The sequence below is a fragment of the Dasypus novemcinctus genome, chromosome 26, assembly GCF_030445035.2.
Source record: "Dasypus novemcinctus isolate mDasNov1 chromosome 26, mDasNov1.1.hap2, whole genome shotgun sequence".
Lineage (NCBI taxonomy): Eukaryota > Metazoa > Chordata > Mammalia > Cingulata > Dasypodidae > Dasypus > Dasypus novemcinctus.
The window spans coordinates 9,796,052-9,817,837 of NC_080698.1; the positions used below are offsets into that span (position 1 = coordinate 9,796,052).

Below are 21,786 nucleotides of genomic sequence, written 5' to 3' on the forward strand. Positions count from 1 at the left end.
ATACCACTATGAACACTGGTGTGCAAATACCTGTTTGAGTTCCTGCTTTCAATTCTTTTAGGTATTTACTTAGAAGTGGGATAGCTGCATCATACAGTAATTCTAAACTTTCTAAGGAACTGCTCTCCTTCATTTTTGAAAGATAGTTTTTTGCCAGATATAGAATTCTTGGGCGACAGTTTTGGGTTCTTGTTTTCTTTAAGGGCTTTAAATATGCCATCCTACTCTCTTCTAGTTTTCATGGTTTCTGATTAGAAAATCTTATTGGGGATTCCTTGTATGTGGTAAGTCAGTTCTCTTGCTGCCTTCAAAATCCTGTCTTTGGATTTTGACAATTTTGCTGTGTCTTGGTTTACAGCTCTTAGAATCTACTGTTTGGAGTTCATTGAGTTTCCAGGATGTGTATATTCATGTCTTTCAACAGACTGGGGATGTTTCTGGCCATTGTTTCTTCAAATACCTTTTCTTCACCTTTTTCTTTCATGTTCATCTGGACTTCAATGATGCAAATGTAGCCGTATCTGATTGTGTCCCACAGGTCCCTCAAGCTCAACTCATTTTTCCTTACTATCTTTTTTCCTTTCTGTTCCTCACCCTGTCTTACCTTCAGATTTGCTAATCCTTTCTTCTGCCTGTTCAAATCTGCTATTGAATCCTTTTATGCTGGCTTGCCCCAGAAAAACATGTCCTTAAACTTAACCCATTCCTACAGTACCCACTGTAAATAAGATCTCTTCAAGATGTTACTTCAGTTAAAGTGTGGCCTAAGTCAATCAGGATAGGCCTTAGCCTCATTATTGAAGCCCTTTATAAGCAGAATGAAATTTAGGCAGAGAGAGAGAGCCATGGGAAGCAGGAAGCTGAACATCACCAGAACCCAGAAGAGAAAGGAGAGGCCAGGAGTGGGTGCCATGTGCATTGTCGTGTGACAAAGGAGCCCAGGACCAAGGACCACTGGTAGTCAGCTCCCGAAAGCCAGTCTTCAGGAAGAAAGCATTGACCTGATGTGTCTTGATTTGGACTTCTCTTAGCCTCAAAACCATGTATCAGTGAACTCCCATTGTTTAAGCCAAACCATTACATAGTATTTGCTTGTGCGGTCAAGAAAACTAAAATAATGCCTAGTAAGTTTTTCATTTCAGTTACTATGTTTTGCAGCTCCAAAATTTGGTTCCTTTTTGTAAGTTCTATTAATATCTTTTTATCTTGATCCGACAATAATTTCCTAATTTCCTTTAGTTCTTTATATATGGATTCCTTTGGCTCACTGAACATATTTAAGATAGTTGATTTAAAATCTTTGACCAGGAAGCGGACTTGGCCCAATGGATAGGACGTCTGTCTACCACATGGGAAGTCCGCGGTTCAAACCCCGGGCCTCCCTGACCCGTGTGGAGCTGGCCCATGCGCAGTGCTGATATGCGCAAGGAGTGCCGTGTCACACAGGGATGCCCCCGCGTAGGGGAGCCCCACGCGCAAGGAGTATGCCCCATAAGGAGAGCCGCCCAGGGCAAAAGAAAGTGCAGCCTGCCCAGGAATGGCGCTGCACACATGGAGAGCTGACACAGCATGATGACGCAACAACAACAACAAAAAAGAACCAGAGATTCCCATGCCCCTGACAACAGCAGAAGTGGACAAAAAGAAGAATATGCAGCAAATGGACACAGAGAACAGATAACTGGGGTGGAACTAATAGTTCCAATGTATGAGCTTCTTCAGGGATGGTTTCTGGGAAAACCTTTTTTTTTTTTTCTTGTAAATGGGCCATACTTTCCTGTTTCTTGGTGTATTTTATAATTTTTCTGTTGAGAACTGGACATTCTGAATATTATGTTGTTATATCTCTGGGAATCCAGTTCTTCCAGGGTTGCTAGGTTTTTCTGTTTGCTTGTTCTTGTTGTTGAGGGTTGGAGCTGTCTATCTGTGACTTTTCCACCTATTTTTTGCTCCCAAGCAAAGAACGGAAAGAAAAAAAGAGAATAATAAAGGTACTACTGCCTCTTTAAGATTCCTCTGCTGTTTTGCTGAGGGAGGCTGGAACAATGGCCACCTTCAGAGCTGTCTCTCCAGAGATCTGAAGTAGCTGATCAAAAACAGTGATCAGTGAGCAAACTACACCTCCCAAGCCCTAGGGTTCTGGAGGACTACAAGTCCTTACAGCTCACCCTAGCACCAGCAAACAGTACCAGGAGCCCAGGCTGCAGTCCACTGCCTGCTATGTGGCTGGGATGGTAGCCAATGCAAGGAGGGTGAAATTCACTGATACATATTGCCATTTACCTCACTCTTCCTTCAACTCTTTCCAGGATGTTTCACAGTGTTCCATTAGAATCCAGAGTTCCAAAATAGTTGATTCAGACAGTCCCTGCCAGTTTAATAGCTGTCTTGGTGGAGAGATTGATTTAGGGGATGTCCTTATCTGCCATCTTCCCACAATCCTCTTCTCAAAAGTCTTTTTTTGCAGAAGCTGTGTAGTATGGGAATTCTAGTCCCATCCTTTCTGCCTCTGAATATTCTGGAATTTTCCCAACAGGTCCAGCAGTTTAGCCACTCTGTACATGGCTTCAGTGTGTGGCCCTCAAAGTAGAAGAAAAACAGGAAATCTGAAGGCTCACTGTCCCCAGGATGTAGCTCTTGCTATCTGCACCACCAACAGAGGGAGGACAGGTTCAAGCCAAAGATTCTGTTTTGAGGACCTGCAAACACACATCACATCCAAGAGGTGACTCATGCATGAGGTCTTGGCTGAGAAGCATTCCCAGACTTCAGTGAGTTAACTGCTACCAGTGAAGAGAACTGGCATCCTCAGAGAAATTTACCTCTTTGCAGGATAAATCCAGACCCTCCAAACTAAGCCAGGGTCATGCAAACCTGAGCATTTCCTTACAACATGACCAAATCACATAGTCCTCAAATACTATTTATCTTCATTTGTATTGGAGAAAATACCAAAACAGCTCACAAAATTATGAAGTCATCTGAAAAACTCCATAACTCACCATCTGAGTTACAGTGGCCAACACAGTGAAAACATTTTTAAAGTCATATGTATCTAAAGTTTTATGTCACATTTGACTGTGGCTAAGACACTTAAAATTGTTTAAATGACAAATGGGAGAACAAAGTAATAAGACCATTATAGCAAAAAAATATTTTAAAAGTCATTGTTACCTGATCAAGATTTTTGAAAAGGAGAATATCTTTGCAAGCTTCCTGAAGTCTGCATCTCTGCTCATCAGTTTTGGGATGAATCACCTGCCAATCCAAATAAAACCAGGGAAATTTTTTTTTGTTCCATTTAAAAAATCATCTACTTATCAATTGTTAGATATCTTTCTTCTAAAAAGTGGGAAAAATAAGAGCATTTTTACTGTAATAATAATTCCACACAAACCCTGAATAGTGCCCTGAATGTGGAGGGTAACAATCAAGGGAAGTAAAGAGTGCCACCCTGGAGCCACCCCAGGGGGTGTAGCTGGCATCGAGGCAGATACCCCAGGGAGCCCCAGGGCTCTCATCTGTAAAGAGGCAGCGAGAGATCCATTCATCCAACAGTGAGAACCTACTAGGTGCCAGACACTGTCCCAGCTCTGCAGACACAGCAGTACACGCAGACAAGAACACCTGCTCTCATAGTCAATAAATAAATACATCAAGCACGTTAGAGAGTGAGAAAGCTACGGAGGAAAATAAGGTAGGGAAGGGAGATGAGAAATGTGTTTAAGTGTGGCCAGATGAGGTCTTGCTGAGGTGACATTTGTGTAAAAATCTGAAAGCAGTGAGGACAACCTGGTGGAGCAAGTCATGTGGATATCTCTGTGAAAACACCTCTCCAAGCAGGGGGAACAGCGGGTGAAAATAAGGCCCTGTGGTCAAAGCATGGGTAGCATGTTTTCAAACTAGCCAGGAGGCAGGTGTGGATAAAGCAGAGTAAGGAAGAAAGGTCAGGTTGGGGGTGGGTGAAGGTGGCCAAATCAGAGGGCACTGTAGTTGGGGGTCATTTGAAAGTTCTGAATGAGGATGGAAAGGGACCAGATTAATGTTTTTTGTGTTTTTTTTTTTTCAGTATGGTCAAAAAACTTATATTTAGATTAGTTAGCTGGATAGATAATCCCAATTTTGCTGGCAATATCCAAAGCATCATAGTCAAGAGCCAGTCAGGCATATGCCTTCTCTCCCTCAGGCCTGATCAGGGTGTTGACTTTGGCCACGTTCAGTGTCATAGAGCTTCTCTGCAGCCTGTTTGATCTGGTGCTTGTTGGCTCTGACAGTCACAATGAAGACAAGTGTCTTCGCTCTTCTTTATGCTTACTCATTGGTCACGGGAACTTGATGATGGCATAGTGGTCAAGCTTGTTTCTCCTGGGGACACATTTCTGAGAATATCTGGGCTGTCTTCTGAGATGCAGTGTCTTAGGCCACTGGAAAATGGGTGACGTGTGGATCTTTTTTATTCCCTGTGGCTGGAAATGCCTCTCGGTACTACCTTCTTGGCTTTCAAAGCCTTTGCTTTGGCTTCTGTTTTAGGAGGTGCAGGGGTTTCCTTTTTCATTTTCGGTGCCATCTTCACAGAAAGACTGATGTTTTGAAAGAATCACATTGGCTGCTGAATGAAGAACAGCCTGGAGGGAGGCAAGAGTGGAAGCCAGGTGACTAATGCAATTATCCTAGAGAAGATGGTGGTGGTTTAGACCAGGGTGGTAGTCATGGAAGTACTGAGAAGTAGTTGAATTCTGGATATATTTTGAGGATAGAGCCTATTAGCTTTGCTGAAAGACTGGATGTGGTTTGAAAGAATGAGAGGAACTGAAGGTAACCCCAAAGTTTTGGGCCTGAGCAACTAGAAGGATGGAATTGTCATGAACTGAGCTGGGGAAGACTAGGTGGAAAAGAATGTTTAAAGGGAATAATCAGGAGTTTATGTTAGTTTGAATTTCCTACTGACATCTAAGTGGAGAAAGTAAACAGTGATATATAAGACTAGAGTTCATAGTGGTATTTATGAATTAAGGGTAGCCATGAGGATTAAATGAATTAAATTCATGCAGAGTGTTTAGAACAGTTCCTGGCATTTAGTAGATGCTCAGAAACTATTATAATTGCTATAGTTATAGTCAATAAAAAGAAATAATTATTGCCAATATTGCTACCATAATTAAAAAACATATCAAGCTCCTTCTTAAGTATATATATAATATATATATACTATCTTTACTCAAAAAAAAGGCACAATCATGTAATCTGACAAAAAAATAACAGAAGTAAAAACTGTTAAGTATATTTTAACTTTTGAAAGCAAGGGTGTCCCCCGCGTGGGGGAGCCCCACGCGCAAGGAGTGCGCCCGTGAGAAAAGCCGCCCAGCGTGAAAAGAGAGAACAGCCTGCCCAGGAATGGCGCCGCCCACACTTCCTGAGCCACTGACGACAACAGAAGCGGACAAAGAAACAAGACGCAGCAAATAAACACCAAGAACAGACAACCAGGGGAGGGGGGGAATTAAATAAATAAATAAATCTTTAAAAAAAAAAAAAAAGAGCTCAGTGGGTGTAGCTCAGTGGTTGAATGCCTGCTTTACATTTGCCAGGTCCCAGACTCAATCCCTGGTACCTCCTTTAAAAAAAAAATTATCAAGAATTTTATAATATTCAGAATAAATAATTTTTTTCTTTTTAAAAAATTGTTTTCTTAATCTTTCTTTTATTTTTTTTTAAAGATACATAGATCACACAAAATGTTACATTAAAAAATATAAGAGGTTCCCATATACCCCACTCCCCATGCCCCCTTAACTCCTTCCACATAAACAACTTCTTTCATTAGTGTGGTACATTCACTGCATTTGAAGACTACATTTTGGAGCACTGCTACACAGCATGGATTACAGTTTACATTGTGGTTTTCACTCTCTCCCAATCCATACAGTGTCCTGCACCTGTCCCAGCAGTTTCGTTCAGGACAACTCCAAGTCCCAAAAATGCTCCCATATCACACCTCTTTTTCCCTCTCCCTGCCTTCAGTAACTCTGGTGGCCACTAACTCCATTTCATTGATATAATTTCTTTCACTGCTAGAGTCACAATAATTCTATAGTAGAATACCAGTAAGTCCACTCTAGTCCATATTTTATTCCTCCATCCTGAGGACCGTGGGATGGTGATGCCCACACCACCTCTAAATTGAGAAGGGGCTTAGATCCAACATGGCTGATGGATGGGATTCTTCTGCTTGCAGTTGTAGATTCTCTTGGTTCCAGAAATTTAAAAGATCTACATGTCTATTATATTAACACAATGGAAGCACTTTATTATTAGAATACTTCAGAAATCTTTCATAGCCTGCTCATTTTAAGGCATACAAAAGAGATCATTAAAGTTTCTTTTTTGATAATCAAGTTTTAAAAAATGATGAATCCTATTTGCTTTTATAAAAATAATTTATATTAATTTTGCAAAAGTTCTGAAAACTGAGTTTTTATAAAAAGCACCACTAAATCAAATACAGTTCTGTCATAACCACTGTTAACAGCTGGGATATATCCTTCCAGAAATAATTCTCTGTACATAAATAAATATGCACAAATAATTTTATTTTATAAAACGCTCTATAAAATGTACCTCACACAAGTCATTCATCATTATCAATGGCTGCAGAGTCTCTTGATTTGAATATACCATAATTCAACCCCTGGTAATCTATTTTGTGTCATATAGGTTGTTTTCATTTTTCACTATTATAATAGTGCCATGATTCCTGTTTGCACATCCTTGGGAAGGACCCAATTGTTTGTTAGGGATGAATTCTCACTCAGGTAACTGCTGAGTCAGTTGGCTTGACTATGTTTAAGGCTTCTGACAGCTACAGTTAGGCACACCTTCTCAACTGCTCTCAATCAGTGCTGCCTTCATTCTTCTTAATATCTGTCAATCTGTTAGATTAAAAATGACATCTCACTGAGATTTAATTTGTATTCATTTGATTATCAGCATGGTTAGATTTGGGGATGTATGGAAAGGGGGAAGTCAGTGGGGAATTAAACAATTCTCCCTAACACCTTTGCCACAGTTCTTACCCTTGGATCAGTATCTTCCTCTTCCTCATCAGGGTTGTAGGTTTCAGCACAGACTAATTGAGAGAGAAACAATAAAGAGAAAAAGGTATCAAACAGGTATATGCTTTTATAGGAAAAAAAGAAAGTGAACATCATTTTCTCTACTCACTGTGTTCTAAAATTAAGTTGTCCCTTTTTACTCCTTTTTTCAATTAGTAAGTACATTAAGTACCCACTAGTACAAGGCACTCTGTTAGGTGCTTGAAAACCCAGCTCTCTAGGGTTTGGTAGTCCCAGACAGGAGAGAGGCAATAAAATATATCACCTACTAAATCCTCTGGTAGTGGCAAGGTAAAAGAAAAACCATGAAGTACATAAGCAATATAAGGATAGAGATATAGAGGTATTTACTAAAACAATCAGTTAAAATAGTTCAAAGCCATTATGTGCATGTATAATGTAAGAATGAATTTAAGAGGGAACGGATGTGGCTCAAGCAGTTGGGTGCTCGCCTCCCATATGGGAGGTCCTAGGTTCAGTTTCTGGGCCTCCTAAAGAAGACGAGCAGACACAACAAGCTAATGCAATGAGCAGACACAATGAATAGATGCAACAAGAAGGGAGTGAATATGGCTCAAGCGTTTAGGTGCCTGTCTCCAACATGGGAGGTTCCAGGTTCAATTCCCGGTGCCTCCTAAAGAAGATGAGCAGACACAATGAGCAGACAACAAATGCAAACACTGAGCAGACAGATGAGGGAGCCATCTTGGGAGGTGGGGAGAGAATGAATTTAAGTGATCTAAGCACCTTTTTGAGTAACACAACTATAAGAAAAATGAGTAACATCCCCATCAACTAATGGAGAGTATGTTCTAGGGGAAAAAGTTTAAAAAGTGTAGAAGTACTCCCATGATAAAAGGGGAGCTAAAAATGGGGGGGGGGGAATAAATACATACATAAACAAATATACTTATTTATCCAAAAGAAAACAAGGAAAAGATAAACCAGGAAGTAATGAAATTGTAATGAAATTAGGGAGCAAATAAAGCTCAAGTGATTGAGTACCTTCTACCCACTTACAAGGTCCCAGGTTCGATCCCTGATATCTCCTAAAAACAAAACAAACATAAAAAAAACAACTTAGGGACAAAGGGTATGGGGAAAGGCAGGAAGAGATGAGAGGTGGAGGCGTCTTCGGGACATGGAGCTGCCCTGGATGGTGCTTCAGAGGTAATCACCGGACATTGTAAATCCTCACAGGGCCTACATGATGGAATAGAGGAGAGTATGGGCCATGATGTGAACCAATGTATATGAGGTGCAGAGGTGCCCAAAGATGTACTTACCAAATCCAATGGATGTGTCATGATGATGGGAACGAGTGTTGTTGGGGGGGCGGAGAGGGGGGGTGGGGGGGTGGGGTTGAATGGGACCTCACATATATATTTTTAATGTAATATTATTACAAAGTCAATAAAAAATTAAAAAATTAAAAAAAAAATAAAAATAAAAAAATAAAAATAAAAATAAAAATGCTATCTATACACACACACACACAAAAAAAAAAAACAACTTAGAGGAGCCAGTGTAGCTCAGTGGTTGAGCTCTGGCTTCCTACATACATAAATCCCTGACCCTGGTACCTAAAAAAAAAAAAAAAAGTAATGAAATTATTTTCCTAAGCAGAAACAAGAAAAAGGAAAGGGAAGGGAAATGAAACTTCTCTAAGGAAACTCTTTTATACAGCTTTGACATTTAAGTCATGTTAATGTTTTACATATTTAAAAAATAAAGTACAATTGATAAGAATGGTGGGGGTAGCAATTTGATATGGTTATGAATTTCAAAAATAGATACTGGATTATGTTTGTAATCTGGTCTGTACCTGGGTGTGATTAAGTTATGATTAGGGCTTTGATTGGGCCACCTCATTAGGGCATTAAAAAGCATGGCAAAGGACATAGTTGAGGGTTTTTGATGTTGGAGATTGATGCTAAAGTCTTAAGCTGGAACCCCGGGAAGTAAGCTCATAGAGGAAAGAGAAGCTAGCCCCAGGAAGAGAGGAGCCCTGAGTCCAGGAATAAGCAAGCCCTGGGAAGAAAGGAACCTTGAACCCAGAGAGAAGCAAAACCCTGGAAGAGAGGAACCCAGGAAGCCTGAACTCTTGGCAGACGTCAGCAGCCATCTTGCTCCAACACCTGAAAATAGACTTTGGTGAGAGAAGTAACTTATGTTTTACAGCCTGGTATCTGTAAGCTCCTACCCGAAATAAATATCCTTTATAAAAGTCAATCAATTTCTGGTATTTTGCATCAGCACTCCTTTGGCTGACTAATACAGTGGGATATATAAAACATATTACAAAGAGAAACAAAGGCACCTAACCATGAATCAGGCTGATTACATTACCACAGAAAAAGAAAGGAGAATTATTCCAAGCAGCTTCTGAACATAGTAATCTGAGTATCCACCTTCAGTGGGGTATGTTCCAAGAACAGAAAATAACTGCTGTTGATAGTAGTACTGGTATAGAAATTCCAAAACTCTTCTATGTGTTACAGTAGGAAGTAAATAAGTAAACACACAGAAGTTTTGGGGAACCAGGCTTCTAACTGGAGAAAAAGGGGATACAAATACAGAATGGAGGAAGGAGTAGAACAGGCAGAGTTAGTACAAGTCATGTTTTTAAACTTTACCTTAGCTGTTATTGTTAAAGAGACAATGAATCATCTATTTAATGAAAAGGTTTTATACCCACTAACAAAACTGTTTTTGCCAGTAATGATCTTGATATGATCACTGGTGGTGCCCAGAACCAGCAAACTGTTCCTTCTTCACAATACAGGTAATTTTCATTTGGGAATTTTCTTTGAATAAATCCAAACTATCTGCATTAGCTGTGTGACCTGAAGGGTTTACTACAAATGTCTACTTCTCTTCTACATGACAGGGCTAGTAGTGGTTCTCCTCTGAGGACTGTCATAAAGATTCAAGTAGACAATGCACTGGGCACAGAGTAAGGATGCAATAAATGCCAAATCCTTGGACTATTACTATTATTACTCGCATTCCATTTGTTCTACTTTTCAGAAATATTATTGTAACCTTGGTTTTGTTCTCTCTCTCAGCTCTTTGAACTGTCCTTTCTTGAAGGCTGCCCTCCATTACAGAGTTTGCCCTTAACAATTTTGCTTTTTATCACCTTCTCTATATATTTAATTCCTGCCTACTGTTTTTAATTTCCTTATGAACTTTCCTTATTATGCCTCCTTCTTTTTTCATCTCAGCCTATTCCTTCCTTTGGCTTTTTACTCATAATTCAAGTTCACTCATAAGCTCTGCATTGTTTTTGAGTGTCTATTTCTCTCTTATCCTATAATTCAAGGAATAATGTATCCAGATCCAGTGTTTATTAGGAGGCAAGGAATAGAAACGGCTAATTATTCATTTGTGTGGTGCCCCAAAGGCCCCACACATGCACGCTTTGGCAGCACGTATACTAAAGTTGGAATGATACAGAGAAGACTAGCATGGCCCCTGTGAAAGGATGACATGCAAATTCATGAGGTGTTCCATATTTTATTTGGGGTTGCCCCTAAGGGTGGGGCACCCTGGCTGAGTCACTGGGATTTTTAAATTAAATCTCCATGGTCTTCACAAACAAACAAACAAACAAACAAATAAAACAAAAAAACCCCCACGACAACCCACATATCTACAACTAGGGGACATGTTGATACATTCTGCGCCCAAAGTAACTTCCAGTTTCTTAGAGGCATCTACCCAGCATAGCCCTGGTCTACCTGCTCCCAGTTCCCCTTCCTTCAAGACTCTGAACTGATGTACCTGATAAATGGTGTCTCCCGTCATGTCCTACAGACAGGACTCTCCTTCTCTACCCAGCCTACAGTATTCTACTTGTGTGGTGTCCACCTTGCCAGCACGGGCCACGCTTGGTGTTCATAATGTCATCAATACTCTGCGTGCCCAACAAGGGCCTAATGTCCTTAAACAGAGAAAAAAACAGCAGCAGGGGATGCTCTACAGAGGCTGCCCAGGGAAGTGACATGGGCCATGGGTAACGACTCATTAGTTTACTTCAAAGCCATTCCTATTTCCATGAGATGAGACCAAGGTGTATTTACCTCACTTCGTCCTTAGAATTCAGGTAGACATCTTCCTGGGTTCCTAGCCATAAGATGGGGGAAGCTGCACTGAGGGGAGCTTACCCCGTCATTGTGTTAAATTGCGAGCCCCTTAGGCCTTTGCACTCTTGATCTTAATTAATGCTGTCATTATCAGCCCACTTTTTTAAACTAGAAATTTTGAATTCATTACAGACTTTCTTCCTTCACTTCATATTTGATGAATGCTTCAAATTCTGCTTTAGAAATATCCTCACATTTTACCTTTATTTAGTTTATTTCAACTGATAGCCCTTGATCTAGGACTTAAAAATGTCTGCTTCGAAAAATGCATTTAAAAAGACTTCACTTGGGAGACAGATGGGTAAATGGGTGTTATGCTAACTTTCTCTACTTTTGAGGATGTATGAAAAATTTCATTTAAAAAGTATGAAAAATAGATTTCAATGATGACTAACAGGATTTTACTGATAATGACAGTTTTAGGCTAGCCTACTGCCAGGATTGCTTTTCCTCTGATTTAGGAGGGAAGTACTCCAGCAAATTAGATCATTTTTATATTTTTAGACATTAATATAACTGAGGTTGAAGTGTTAAGTATAGCCTTCATGACTAAAGATATGGCTCTATGATTTAAACAAAGGTAATTTATTTTCATTTAAATGATAAGTATATATTCTATTTGTGGAAAAACATTATGCCTTAGTTTTTCAAAACTGATTTTGAATTTTCTCCTTTTCCTTCCCCTTCCTTCCCTTTCTCTTTTCTTTTCTTTTGCACTCCAGACTCGCCCCCCCTTTGTCCTCTTGCTCTGTTTTCACCCAACCTCTCTGTTTCCTTCTGTCCTAGTCCCAAATTACTTTCCTAATTTTCTATGTAAAAGCTAATTTTTAAACACTTACTTGACTGGTGCCCCTTATGGTTCTGCGTATCAGGGAGCTTGTCTAAGTGTGTAAGTTAATGAAGTTGGCCCAGGGCCTGTGTGACCTGAGAATGAGAAGTCATCAATGTGCCTGTGATGCTCAAGACCACGAAAATGAAGACTTGAAGAGCAGCATAGACCCCTGTTTTAGGCAATTTATTTTGATGCAATTCTCCAGCAGATGTCACTAGTCAGTAATGTGAAACTGTACAAACTGACAACAAAACACATTATTGAGTACAAATTCTCCTTCCAAATTTTAATGGGTGCTTCCGTCATCTAGAAATGTGAATCATTAAAATGTGCCTGTGAGAAAAAAAATCTCATTTCAACAAAGAAATGAGATGAACATAGGACCTGGTCACAGGCCTGAGGCTGGCCCCTCACAGTATAACCACCAATCCATGAAGAACTGATAGCGTGAGTTTCTAAAAAAAAATTTTTTTTAAGGTACTGGGGGCCAGGGATTGAACCCAGGACCTTGTATGTGCGAAGCTGGCACTCAACCACTGAGCCACATCAGCTTTCTTCAGTTGGTTTTTTCGTTTTTTTTGTGTTTTTTTTTTTTTACAGGAGGCACCGAGAACTGAACCCAGGACCTCTCATTTAGGAGGTGGGAGCTCAACCACTTGAGCCACATCTACTCCCTAAATTATTTTAAGTAAAGCTTAATATTTCTGCTGAAGAAAAAATACTGTATACTGTAAAAGTATGTAAAGACAGAAATCAGTATTTCAGTACATTGTAAGCACATAAGCCTTAGGAGCAGGGATGTTTGATGAAGAGCACCTACCAAGGAGAAATGAGTAACGGATACAGCACAGATTCTCAGTGACCTCAGTTATCACCAGAGTCAGATGCTCCTGTTTAAATGCGGCACAATGCTGACACAGATTTCTCATGAATGTGTTCTGAAGCTTCAACATGAATTTAATAAATCAAAGTTTTTTTTAATGAATGAGGTTTTTCAATTAATAATATCACACTAACATTTCAAACTCAAAGACAGTTAACACAAATTTAGAACTATTTCAAGAAAGCCGCACTTAAAGAACTCAAGACTGTCTTCAATCGACTTCTCACTTGATAAGGGACTGCAGAACTTGGAAGGTCCAGCGTTTCAATCTGACTGCTGTGCAGGGGAGAGGCAGCATCGAGGAAGGGAAGAGCCCAGGTTTGAAGACACACAGACTGGAGTCTGAGATTGGATCCATCCACTCCTTACCTAGCAGTTCTCTATCCTTGGCCTCTTCAGTGATAAGAGGGGTTACTAGTTTCAGAACCACACAGAGGGATAATAATGGGAGATGACATGTAAAACACAGGGTCAGTCACAGGAGCCCTAAAACACCTAGCTCTCCCATGCTGCTTTATGTTCCAGATTATCATTTGTCCAGTCCCTTTGACTTGTTGGAGAAGTCTGTCCTGCAGTCTTTGACACAGACCACTTCCTCATACAACTACTTTTTCCTCAGGCCCTCGGGTCACATCAAGGGCCCTGGCCCCCATCCCCCACCTATCTTTTCAGTCTCAGTTACCTCCTCTCCTACAGTTAGAGCAGCCATATTCATATCCTTTGTCTTTAAGTCATTCTTCCACCTAGAATGCATCCTTTCATATACTAGCCAAATAGTAACCATGACTTTCAACCTCCAAAGCAGTTTCTGTTTTTTTTTTTTTTTTTTAGGAGGTATCAGGGATTGAACCCAGGACCCTATACATGGGAAGCATGCACTCAATCAATAAGTTACATCCATCCTCCAATAACAGTTGGCTTTTGTTTGTTTGTTTTAGGAGGTACAGGGATCAAACTCAAGACCTCGTACATGTGAAGCAGGCACTCAGCCACTGGAGCTACATACACTCTCCTGATTTTTTATTTCTCCCACCTACAGTAATCTTTCTTTCCTTCTTTTCTTCATTCCTTCCTCTCTCCATTCCTCCCTTCTTCTTATCCACCCATACTTATTAACACTGTTTTAAGTGTTAGTTATACATGATGAACAAAAAATTCCCTGCCCTTATGAAACTTATACTTTAGTGGAGAAAACTAGACAATATATGGGGTAAGTTAAAACAGAAATAAAGTGCTAAGGAGAAAATAAAGTAAGGAAGGGAGATAGGGCAGTGTGTTGGGAGGCAGGAAAGGGGTGATTTTAGACAGGCATTACTGAGAAGGTATCTTTCAAATGTAGGCCTGAAGAATGTGAGTTTTGGTGAGATGTGGGGGCAAAAGTTTTATTAGAATGGGTTCAAGAGAGATACTGAAAACAGCAAATACAAACACCCCTTCAAGAGGTTTTGCTATAAAGGAATGGAGAGAAACAGGTTGGTGGCCAGAAAGGAAAGAGTGGTTGAAAGAAATTTTTATTTTAAGAAGGGAACCCAAGTGTCCATTAACAGATGAATGGATAAACAAACTGTGGTGTATTCACACAATGGAATATTATGCAGCTGTAAGAAGAAATGAAGTTGTAAAGCATATGGAAACATGGATGAACCTGGAAGACATTACGTTGAGTGAAGGAAGCCAGACACAAAAGGATAATTACTGTATGATTGCGTGACTATGAACCAAAAACATTGTGTAACATATTGTATGGTTAAAAAAAAAAATACATGTATCCGGTACATTTAATTGAGAAATGTATGTTTTTGTTTAAGTGTTTTCTTTTTAGTTTTTAATTGTTTATATTTTCAATTATTAAGTGTACAAAATAAAATTAAAAAAAATAAAGATCAGTAAATAATGAATATGTAAAAAAATAAGTTACATTTAATTTCAAAAAAAGAAGGGAGAGCTAATATGTTTCTTTATGGAAAAGAATAATCTAATTGAAGGATAAAGATAACACAGGACTGCTAGAAGGATGAATGGATGGGATCTAGTGCACAGGGAAAATATGGACTTAGGCAGGTGAAGATAGATGTGATGGTGGGAGTTCTGTTGCCCTTATTTCCTTGGTGAAATAGAGAACAAGATCATTGCTAGGAATGAGTAGGTATTTAGGTTTTGGGAGAGAAAAGGTATGAAAGAGTTATCCAGGAAAACAGGAAAGTGAAAAGAGGTAGGGAAATATAGTACGACTGCTGGCATCAAGAGTCCACTTGACCCCTATATATATAAAAGATTTATTTATTTATTTTTAAATTTCTTTCCCCATCCCTGCCCTCCCCACCCCAGTTGTCTGCTCTCTGTGTCCATTCACTGTGTGCTCTTCTGTGTTAGCTTGTATTCTTGTCAGCAGCACCAGGAACCTGTGTCGCGTTTTGTTGCGTCATCTTGCTGTGTCAGCTCACCGTGTGTGTGGCGCCGTTCCTGGGCAGGCTGCACTTTTTTCACACTGGGTGGCTCTCCTTCTGGGGTGCATTCCTATGCAGGGGAACCCCATGCGCATCAGCTCTGCACTTGGGCCAGTTCATCACACAGGTCAGGAGGCCCTGGGTTTGAACCTTGGGCCTCCCATGTGGTAGGCAGACGCCCTATCCATTGAGCCAACTCCACTTCCCCTCTATATCTTCAATGTAACATTTATGTAATCTAAAGCTCCTTTAAAAATAAAGAGTCCTTTTGAGGTGGAAATGATCATGAATTGAAAGTAAGTCAACAGGGCTATGTATTTACCACCAGTCAAATTCAGCTGTGTTCACATAGCAAAGAGTTGGACTTAACCAAGATATTGTTTAGTCAAGCAAGCAGAAGGGGAAAAGTGAATTGAGGGCACATGAAAAGGAGTGGTTATAACCACCGATCAAGGAATTTGGGTGAGTAAGGGAGAAGTGAGGGATAATGAAAAAAGGGCAGAATCAACCAATTGCCAGGGTTTAAGAGGATGGGGAATGAGCTGGGAAGATAGCAGAAGATGGCTGAAAATGAGATCCCAGATTGAGAGTATGAAGAGTTGCAATGTTTATCATACCAGAGTATGTCCATGAGAGTAAGTGGATGAAGTAGGGTAGAGGTCAAGATCCTTGGAGAAGAGGACGTCAAAGAATGGAAGGGTTAAACATTGGTAGGACCATCTATGTGGAAATAAGAAGGAATGACCAGGGAATTGTTGGATGACTAAAACAGGGATATGCAGTAGGCCAGTGGTGGAATATAATAATGTGGGATTTGAAACTGAAGTTTCTAGGAAGGAGGGACAGTGAATGGACTGGAAGTAGCACTGAGGCAATAGAAACATTTAGCTATCTCCTGTCAGTGTTACAAGGAAGGTGGAAGAGAAAGAGAAGGCTGCAGGGCAAGCCAAGATTCAGCAGTGCAAAAATATTAAGGGCACAGTCACAGAAGAGGCTGAGAATTGAGGGGATTTTACTGAAGACTAAGAGTTCAGAGGGCATAAGGAAAGAAGAGGCTTAGAGATGGAAAGGGTAGTATTTAGGACCCATGCTGCCTCTGGGTACATTATCATTTCAAATGTTGTAAGTTACTCAACTTCTCTTTGTGCCAGTTTCCTCATCTGTAAAATGGGGATAACCATGGTTACAAAGAAAGGGTTTAGAAAGACCTTAGAAGGGTACACTTGGATGTACACTGCACTCAAAAATGTTACCTATTGGGAACCAGACTTGGCCCAATGGATAGGGCATCTGCTTACCACATGGGAGGTTCACAATTCAAACCCAGGGCATCCTTGACTCATGTGGAGCTGGCCCATTTGCAGTGCTGATGCGCTCAAGGAGTGCCGTGCCATGGAGGGGTGTCCCCCGTGTAGGGGAGCCCCATGCACAAGGAGTGTGCCCCATAAGGAGAGCCACGCAGCACGAAAGAAACTGTAGCCTGCCCAGGAATGGCGCCACACACACGGAGAGGTGACACAGCAAGATGACGCACCAAAAAGAAACACAGATTCCCAGTGCCACTAATAATGACAGAAGCAGTCACAGAAGAACACACAGTGAATGGACACAGAGAGCAGACAACTGGGGGCGGGGGAAGGGGAGAGAAATAAATAAATAAAGTTATCTATTATTACAGGCTAGTAATTTCTCTCCTATATTATAATTTTGGATTTTTTTTTTTTTTAGGTATCAGGGCGGGGGATTTAACCCAGGACCTTGCATGTGGGAAGCAGGTGCTCAACTGTTTGAGCCATATCTGCTCCCCTGAATTCTTTTTGATTTTCGCAACATTTGAATGACATGAAAAGGTCTTACATCTTCAGTAAGACGGTAAAATCTAAGGAGGAAGGGTAATATCATGTACTTGTCATATGTCTCCCACAAAGGTTCAAAGGCTGAACAACACTGAACAGCATCTGTGACCTCTGGATGAGTGTCACCATACTCTTGGTCTTCCAGACCTGCCCTATACATGTCAAGGGCTATTATTACCATCTTAGGGTAAAAAGGGGTACAAGGTAGGGATGAACAAAATAGAAGATAATAGCTCACTGGTATCAAACCAACCTTAATCCTTACTGTTTTCTTCCTGTAAACTGACTCTGCACGTAAGCAACACCTTCTTAAATCTTCTTTCAACAGATATTGGTGTACACCCTAACTAAAAGCTTTTTGAAAACATACAGAACTGATTTTCGCAAAGACTGAGAAGTAGAAAAGGGATGCCTAACCTTACTGGATATTAGGTGATATTACAACTTAAAATCAAAAACCCTTCCCAGAACAAGGGGATATGAAAGGATGAGAAAATACATGTAGCTTGCAGAGCAGTTTTGAAACACCTTACTAATCCAATTGTATTCCCAAATAAACTCTAGATCAGGGGGGTTCTTAATCTTTTTTGTTCCACAGACCCCTTTGCCAGTCAGGTGAAAACTATGGACCCGACCCCTTACTCCTCCTCAGAATGTAGTGGCAGATAGTTTTATGGCACTCAATATCAGCATGTCTTCAAAATTAAATTTTAGGATTATTCAAATTCATATTTTACAACTTTCCCATAATTTCAATACCAGATAACCTAACATGGTTCAATATCTGTTCAAATGGTCATTTTGGGCAAACATTTGGAAATTCAGCACCATGAATCCATCTTCACCATCCTTACCTATCTTTTCACAGGCATTTATCCACTGCACTCAGAACATGCTACATCAAAATAAAAATCATACTAAGTCCACACTATACTGTATATTATTTAATAAATATATCACACCTGCACCAACATGTCCCGACAAGAATGTTTTTAAATGCATAAAATTATAAAAGAAACCAGTTATGTATATTGAAATAGTTATTAAAATAGTAAACATATAATACTATACATATATGCTTCTTTCTTAACACATTAAACAATAAACTACTATACCAAAAATACAGCAGTTAGTTAATTTTTCTTTTAATAAAAATGTGCAGACAATTGTTGTTTATCTTGAATAAGAACAGTAAACTGTGGTGTAGTATTTGACAAGGCAATAATATGCTTATCATGTTGGACATCTAATTGAGTTGATTTTTTATCAATTCATGCTCACAGACCCTCTGAAATCTTTCCACAGACCCCTGGAGTCTGACCCCTGATTAAGAATCCCTGCTCTAGATGTATCAAAAAGTCAAACATTTTAATTATAAGAAAATTTTACAGAAAATTTTTTATCAGCTCCATGAAAGAAGTTGAGGGTAGGGGGAGGAGGAGGAGGAGGAAGGGAAGGAAGGAAAGGGAGAGGAAGTAGTATTTATTCAATAAATACTTACTGAGTGCCTGCTATGTGCCAGGCAGTGTTTGAGAAACAAGTAACAGTAAAAACTTTGTGTCAATTTAAAAAATACCCAAATTAAAATAAATAGCACAACTGACTAGAAAATTTTACATTAAAAAACTCAAACATTTAAAAAAATCATCATAGAAAGTTTATACATTTATTATTTTTTTTAAAAAACCTAGACCATAAAAGATAAATGGGCAAAAATTACCAAACTAGTCCTATAGAAGAAAGTACAATAAATGTCCTACACATTTGGAAAATATTCAGTTTCGGTACTAATCAAAGAAATGCTAAATAAAACAATCCGATGCAATTCTGCATCTAAAAGGAGTGGCTGTCTTCCATATTGGTGAGATGATGGTGGAAAAGAGGCCTGTGAAGGGTATCTTTCTCCTCTGAGGCCTATTCTGTAAACTGTCTCTAGAGAGAAATACACAGAAGAAGCCAAAGAAATGCTCATTTTCTCACCAGAGTATGCAACTCCCAGGACTCTGACCTCAAAAACTGTAATGTAAGAAGTTAATGACAATATAATCTAGAATACCAAAAATAAGGGGTATGGGGAAACGGACTTTGGCCCAGTGGTTAGGGCGTCCGTCTACCATATGGAAGGTCCGCGGTTCAAACCCCGGGCCTCCTTGACCCGTGTGGAGCTGGCCATGTGCAGTGCTGATGCGCGCAAGGAGTGCCGTGCCGCGTGGGGGAGTCCCACGCACAAGGAGTGCGCCCGTGAGGAAAGCCGCCCAGCGTGAAAAGAAAGAGCAGCCTGCCCAGGAATGGCGCCGCCCACACTTCCCGTGCTGCTGACGACAACAGAAGCGGACAAAGAAACAAGACGCAGCAAATAGACACCAAGGACAGACAACCTGGGGAGGGGGGGAAATTAAATAAATAAATAAATCTTTAAAAAAAAAAAAATAGGGGATATGGGTGGGCAGGGGATGGGGAAAGCCAAACACCCAGTATCAGTGAAATAGCAATAAAAAATAAAAATCAGTTTTAGAAATTTAATTATAAACATGGAAAAATATTAATGTCATGAATGCAAAGAGACAAACCACACAAATATAGCAATATAAAAATACGTACATATATACTCACTTCATATTAAGATGAAAATAAAATGGAAGAACTACAGGCAATTTTACGTGTAGCATAATGTTCTATAATGCAGTTTACTTTTTATTAAAAAGATCAGTTGACTTTTATTTTAATGGTATATAATGGAAGAGAGCACATACCTGATACTCGCCTATTGAATCTGCTAGGAGCTGGAACTGCAAAACAAAGAAGCAACATTTAGTCATTGTTATAGTACAGGGCCCCATTACCCCCTCCAGTTTTGCAAAAATCTTTGACAAAAGAACTTTCATACCAGGGAGTATGTCAGCTTATATTCTTCTGTACAATCAAGACAATATAATACACAATATCTCTTTGAAACAAGCTCTTTATAATTTCAACATTCTGAAGATGGCAATATTATTTATGCTCACATCCATATTCCATCTAATTTGTATCATATCAGATAAATAAGAAAACTATGGAATTTATGGTAATAATATGATATACAAAGTAAATTTTCTTCTTTAATACTCTTTAAAAATAATCTCCATATCTGCCAGATAATATTGTTTACATTTCATTTAAACATTATTTCATGAGTAATATTACGCTAAAATAGAAAATAAATAACCATTAAGTTATACCTCACCATATGGGTGGGTTTTCTCTTGCCTAGAGTCAGCATGCTCATTGGAAAAAGAAGCTACAGAGGATTGTGGTGAGATTTTCTTTCAAAAACGGTGGAGATAAGAGGAGGACTGAGAAGGACTACTGATGCTTAATGTATACAGAGTTTTAAATAACTTGACTGAAAAAGTGTGAAAATGTATAGAGTTGATGGTAACACATTACAGTGAGTAGCAGCTGGTATATAAATGGGAATGTGACTGAAAACGGTAGTCTAGGGATGTAAATGTCAAATGAAAAACAGCTAAAAAATAGTTTAGAGATTGAAACACAGTGAACCCAGATGCAGATGAGAATTGTGGTTGGAGTACAGATACAAGAGCATCCTTCTGTGAGCTAGAAAAGATGTTCATCATCACTATTGCAGGGTGGTAGGAATGTGAAGCATGGGAAAAATACATTTGCTGTGACCTATATGGACTTGTGGTTAAAAGCAATGCTGTAATATTCATGCATCTATGCCTAAGATGTACTGTGTTGATAATGGGGGAGTATGGAAAAATTGTGCCAAATGTACGCAATGGACCATGGTTAGTGGTAATAGTCTGATGATATTATTTCATAATCTGCAACAAATATTCCACCAGTGTGGTGCGCTGATGAAGTGCTGTATGGGAATTCTACACATGTGCATGATTGCTTTGTAATTCACAACTTCTGTAATAAAAATGTATTAAAAAAAAAGAAAAATAAACTACGTCTTTATGTTAAAAAGTTTTTTCTCTGCTAATTTTTCTAGTTTTCATCAATCACTCTTACATTATAGATAATTTCATAATTATCTAAATTCGTACTCCCCAACTATGATTTGAATAAGGTTTTACCTTGCAAACTTACTCTTCTACTAAAAATTATTAAAATGTCTTCCCACTCTCAAAAATGAAATTTGAGGATAAGTGAAAAACAAATTAAGATTAACTCCGAGAATCAAATTCAATGATAGGCCTCTAAAAGAGGCCCAGGAAGAAGACAAATGTTTATCTATGATAATCAGAATTATCTCTTTTGCATAGTATGGATCAAAGTCAGGTTACTAGAACAAATATGTTAATTCAAAAGGAAACCACAGTTATTACTGATTTTAAAAAGTACCTACAGCAGTACCTCAGTTTCTCAATGAAAGGGTAAATTAGTCAAAATCCACAAAGGGCTATTTTTAAAAAAATTTCTCCCTAACCCTTTGTTGTTTGTATTTGCTGCGTCTATTCCTTGTGTGCTCATCTTTTTATTTTTTTATTTTTTTG

The 21,786-nt window shown here is 39.3% G+C and overlaps 1 protein-coding gene and 1 non-coding gene across 2 annotated transcripts in view; one reads left to right on the plus strand and one right to left on the minus strand.

The window, feature by feature from the left end:
* The window catches only part of PRKAR2A (protein kinase cAMP-dependent type II regulatory subunit alpha), a 125,834-nt gene that overhangs the window by 39,154 nt on the left and 64,894 nt on the right, over nt 1–21,786 (minus strand). Inside the window, exons 2-4 of the mRNA XM_058288617.2 lie at nt 20,032–20,067; nt 7,074–7,126; nt 3,175–3,258 (exon numbers count right to left, since the gene is read on the minus strand). Coding sequence (XP_058144600.1) covers nt 3,175–3,258; nt 7,074–7,126; nt 20,032–20,067 — 173 coding nt within the window. The remainder of the gene's footprint in view (nt 1–3,174; nt 3,259–7,073; nt 7,127–20,031; nt 20,068–21,786) is intronic.
* LOC111762641 (U6 spliceosomal RNA) lies at nt 10,532–10,634 on the plus strand. Its single transcript, XR_002795712.1, has one exon. It is a non-coding gene; the product is annotated as a U6 spliceosomal RNA (small nuclear RNA).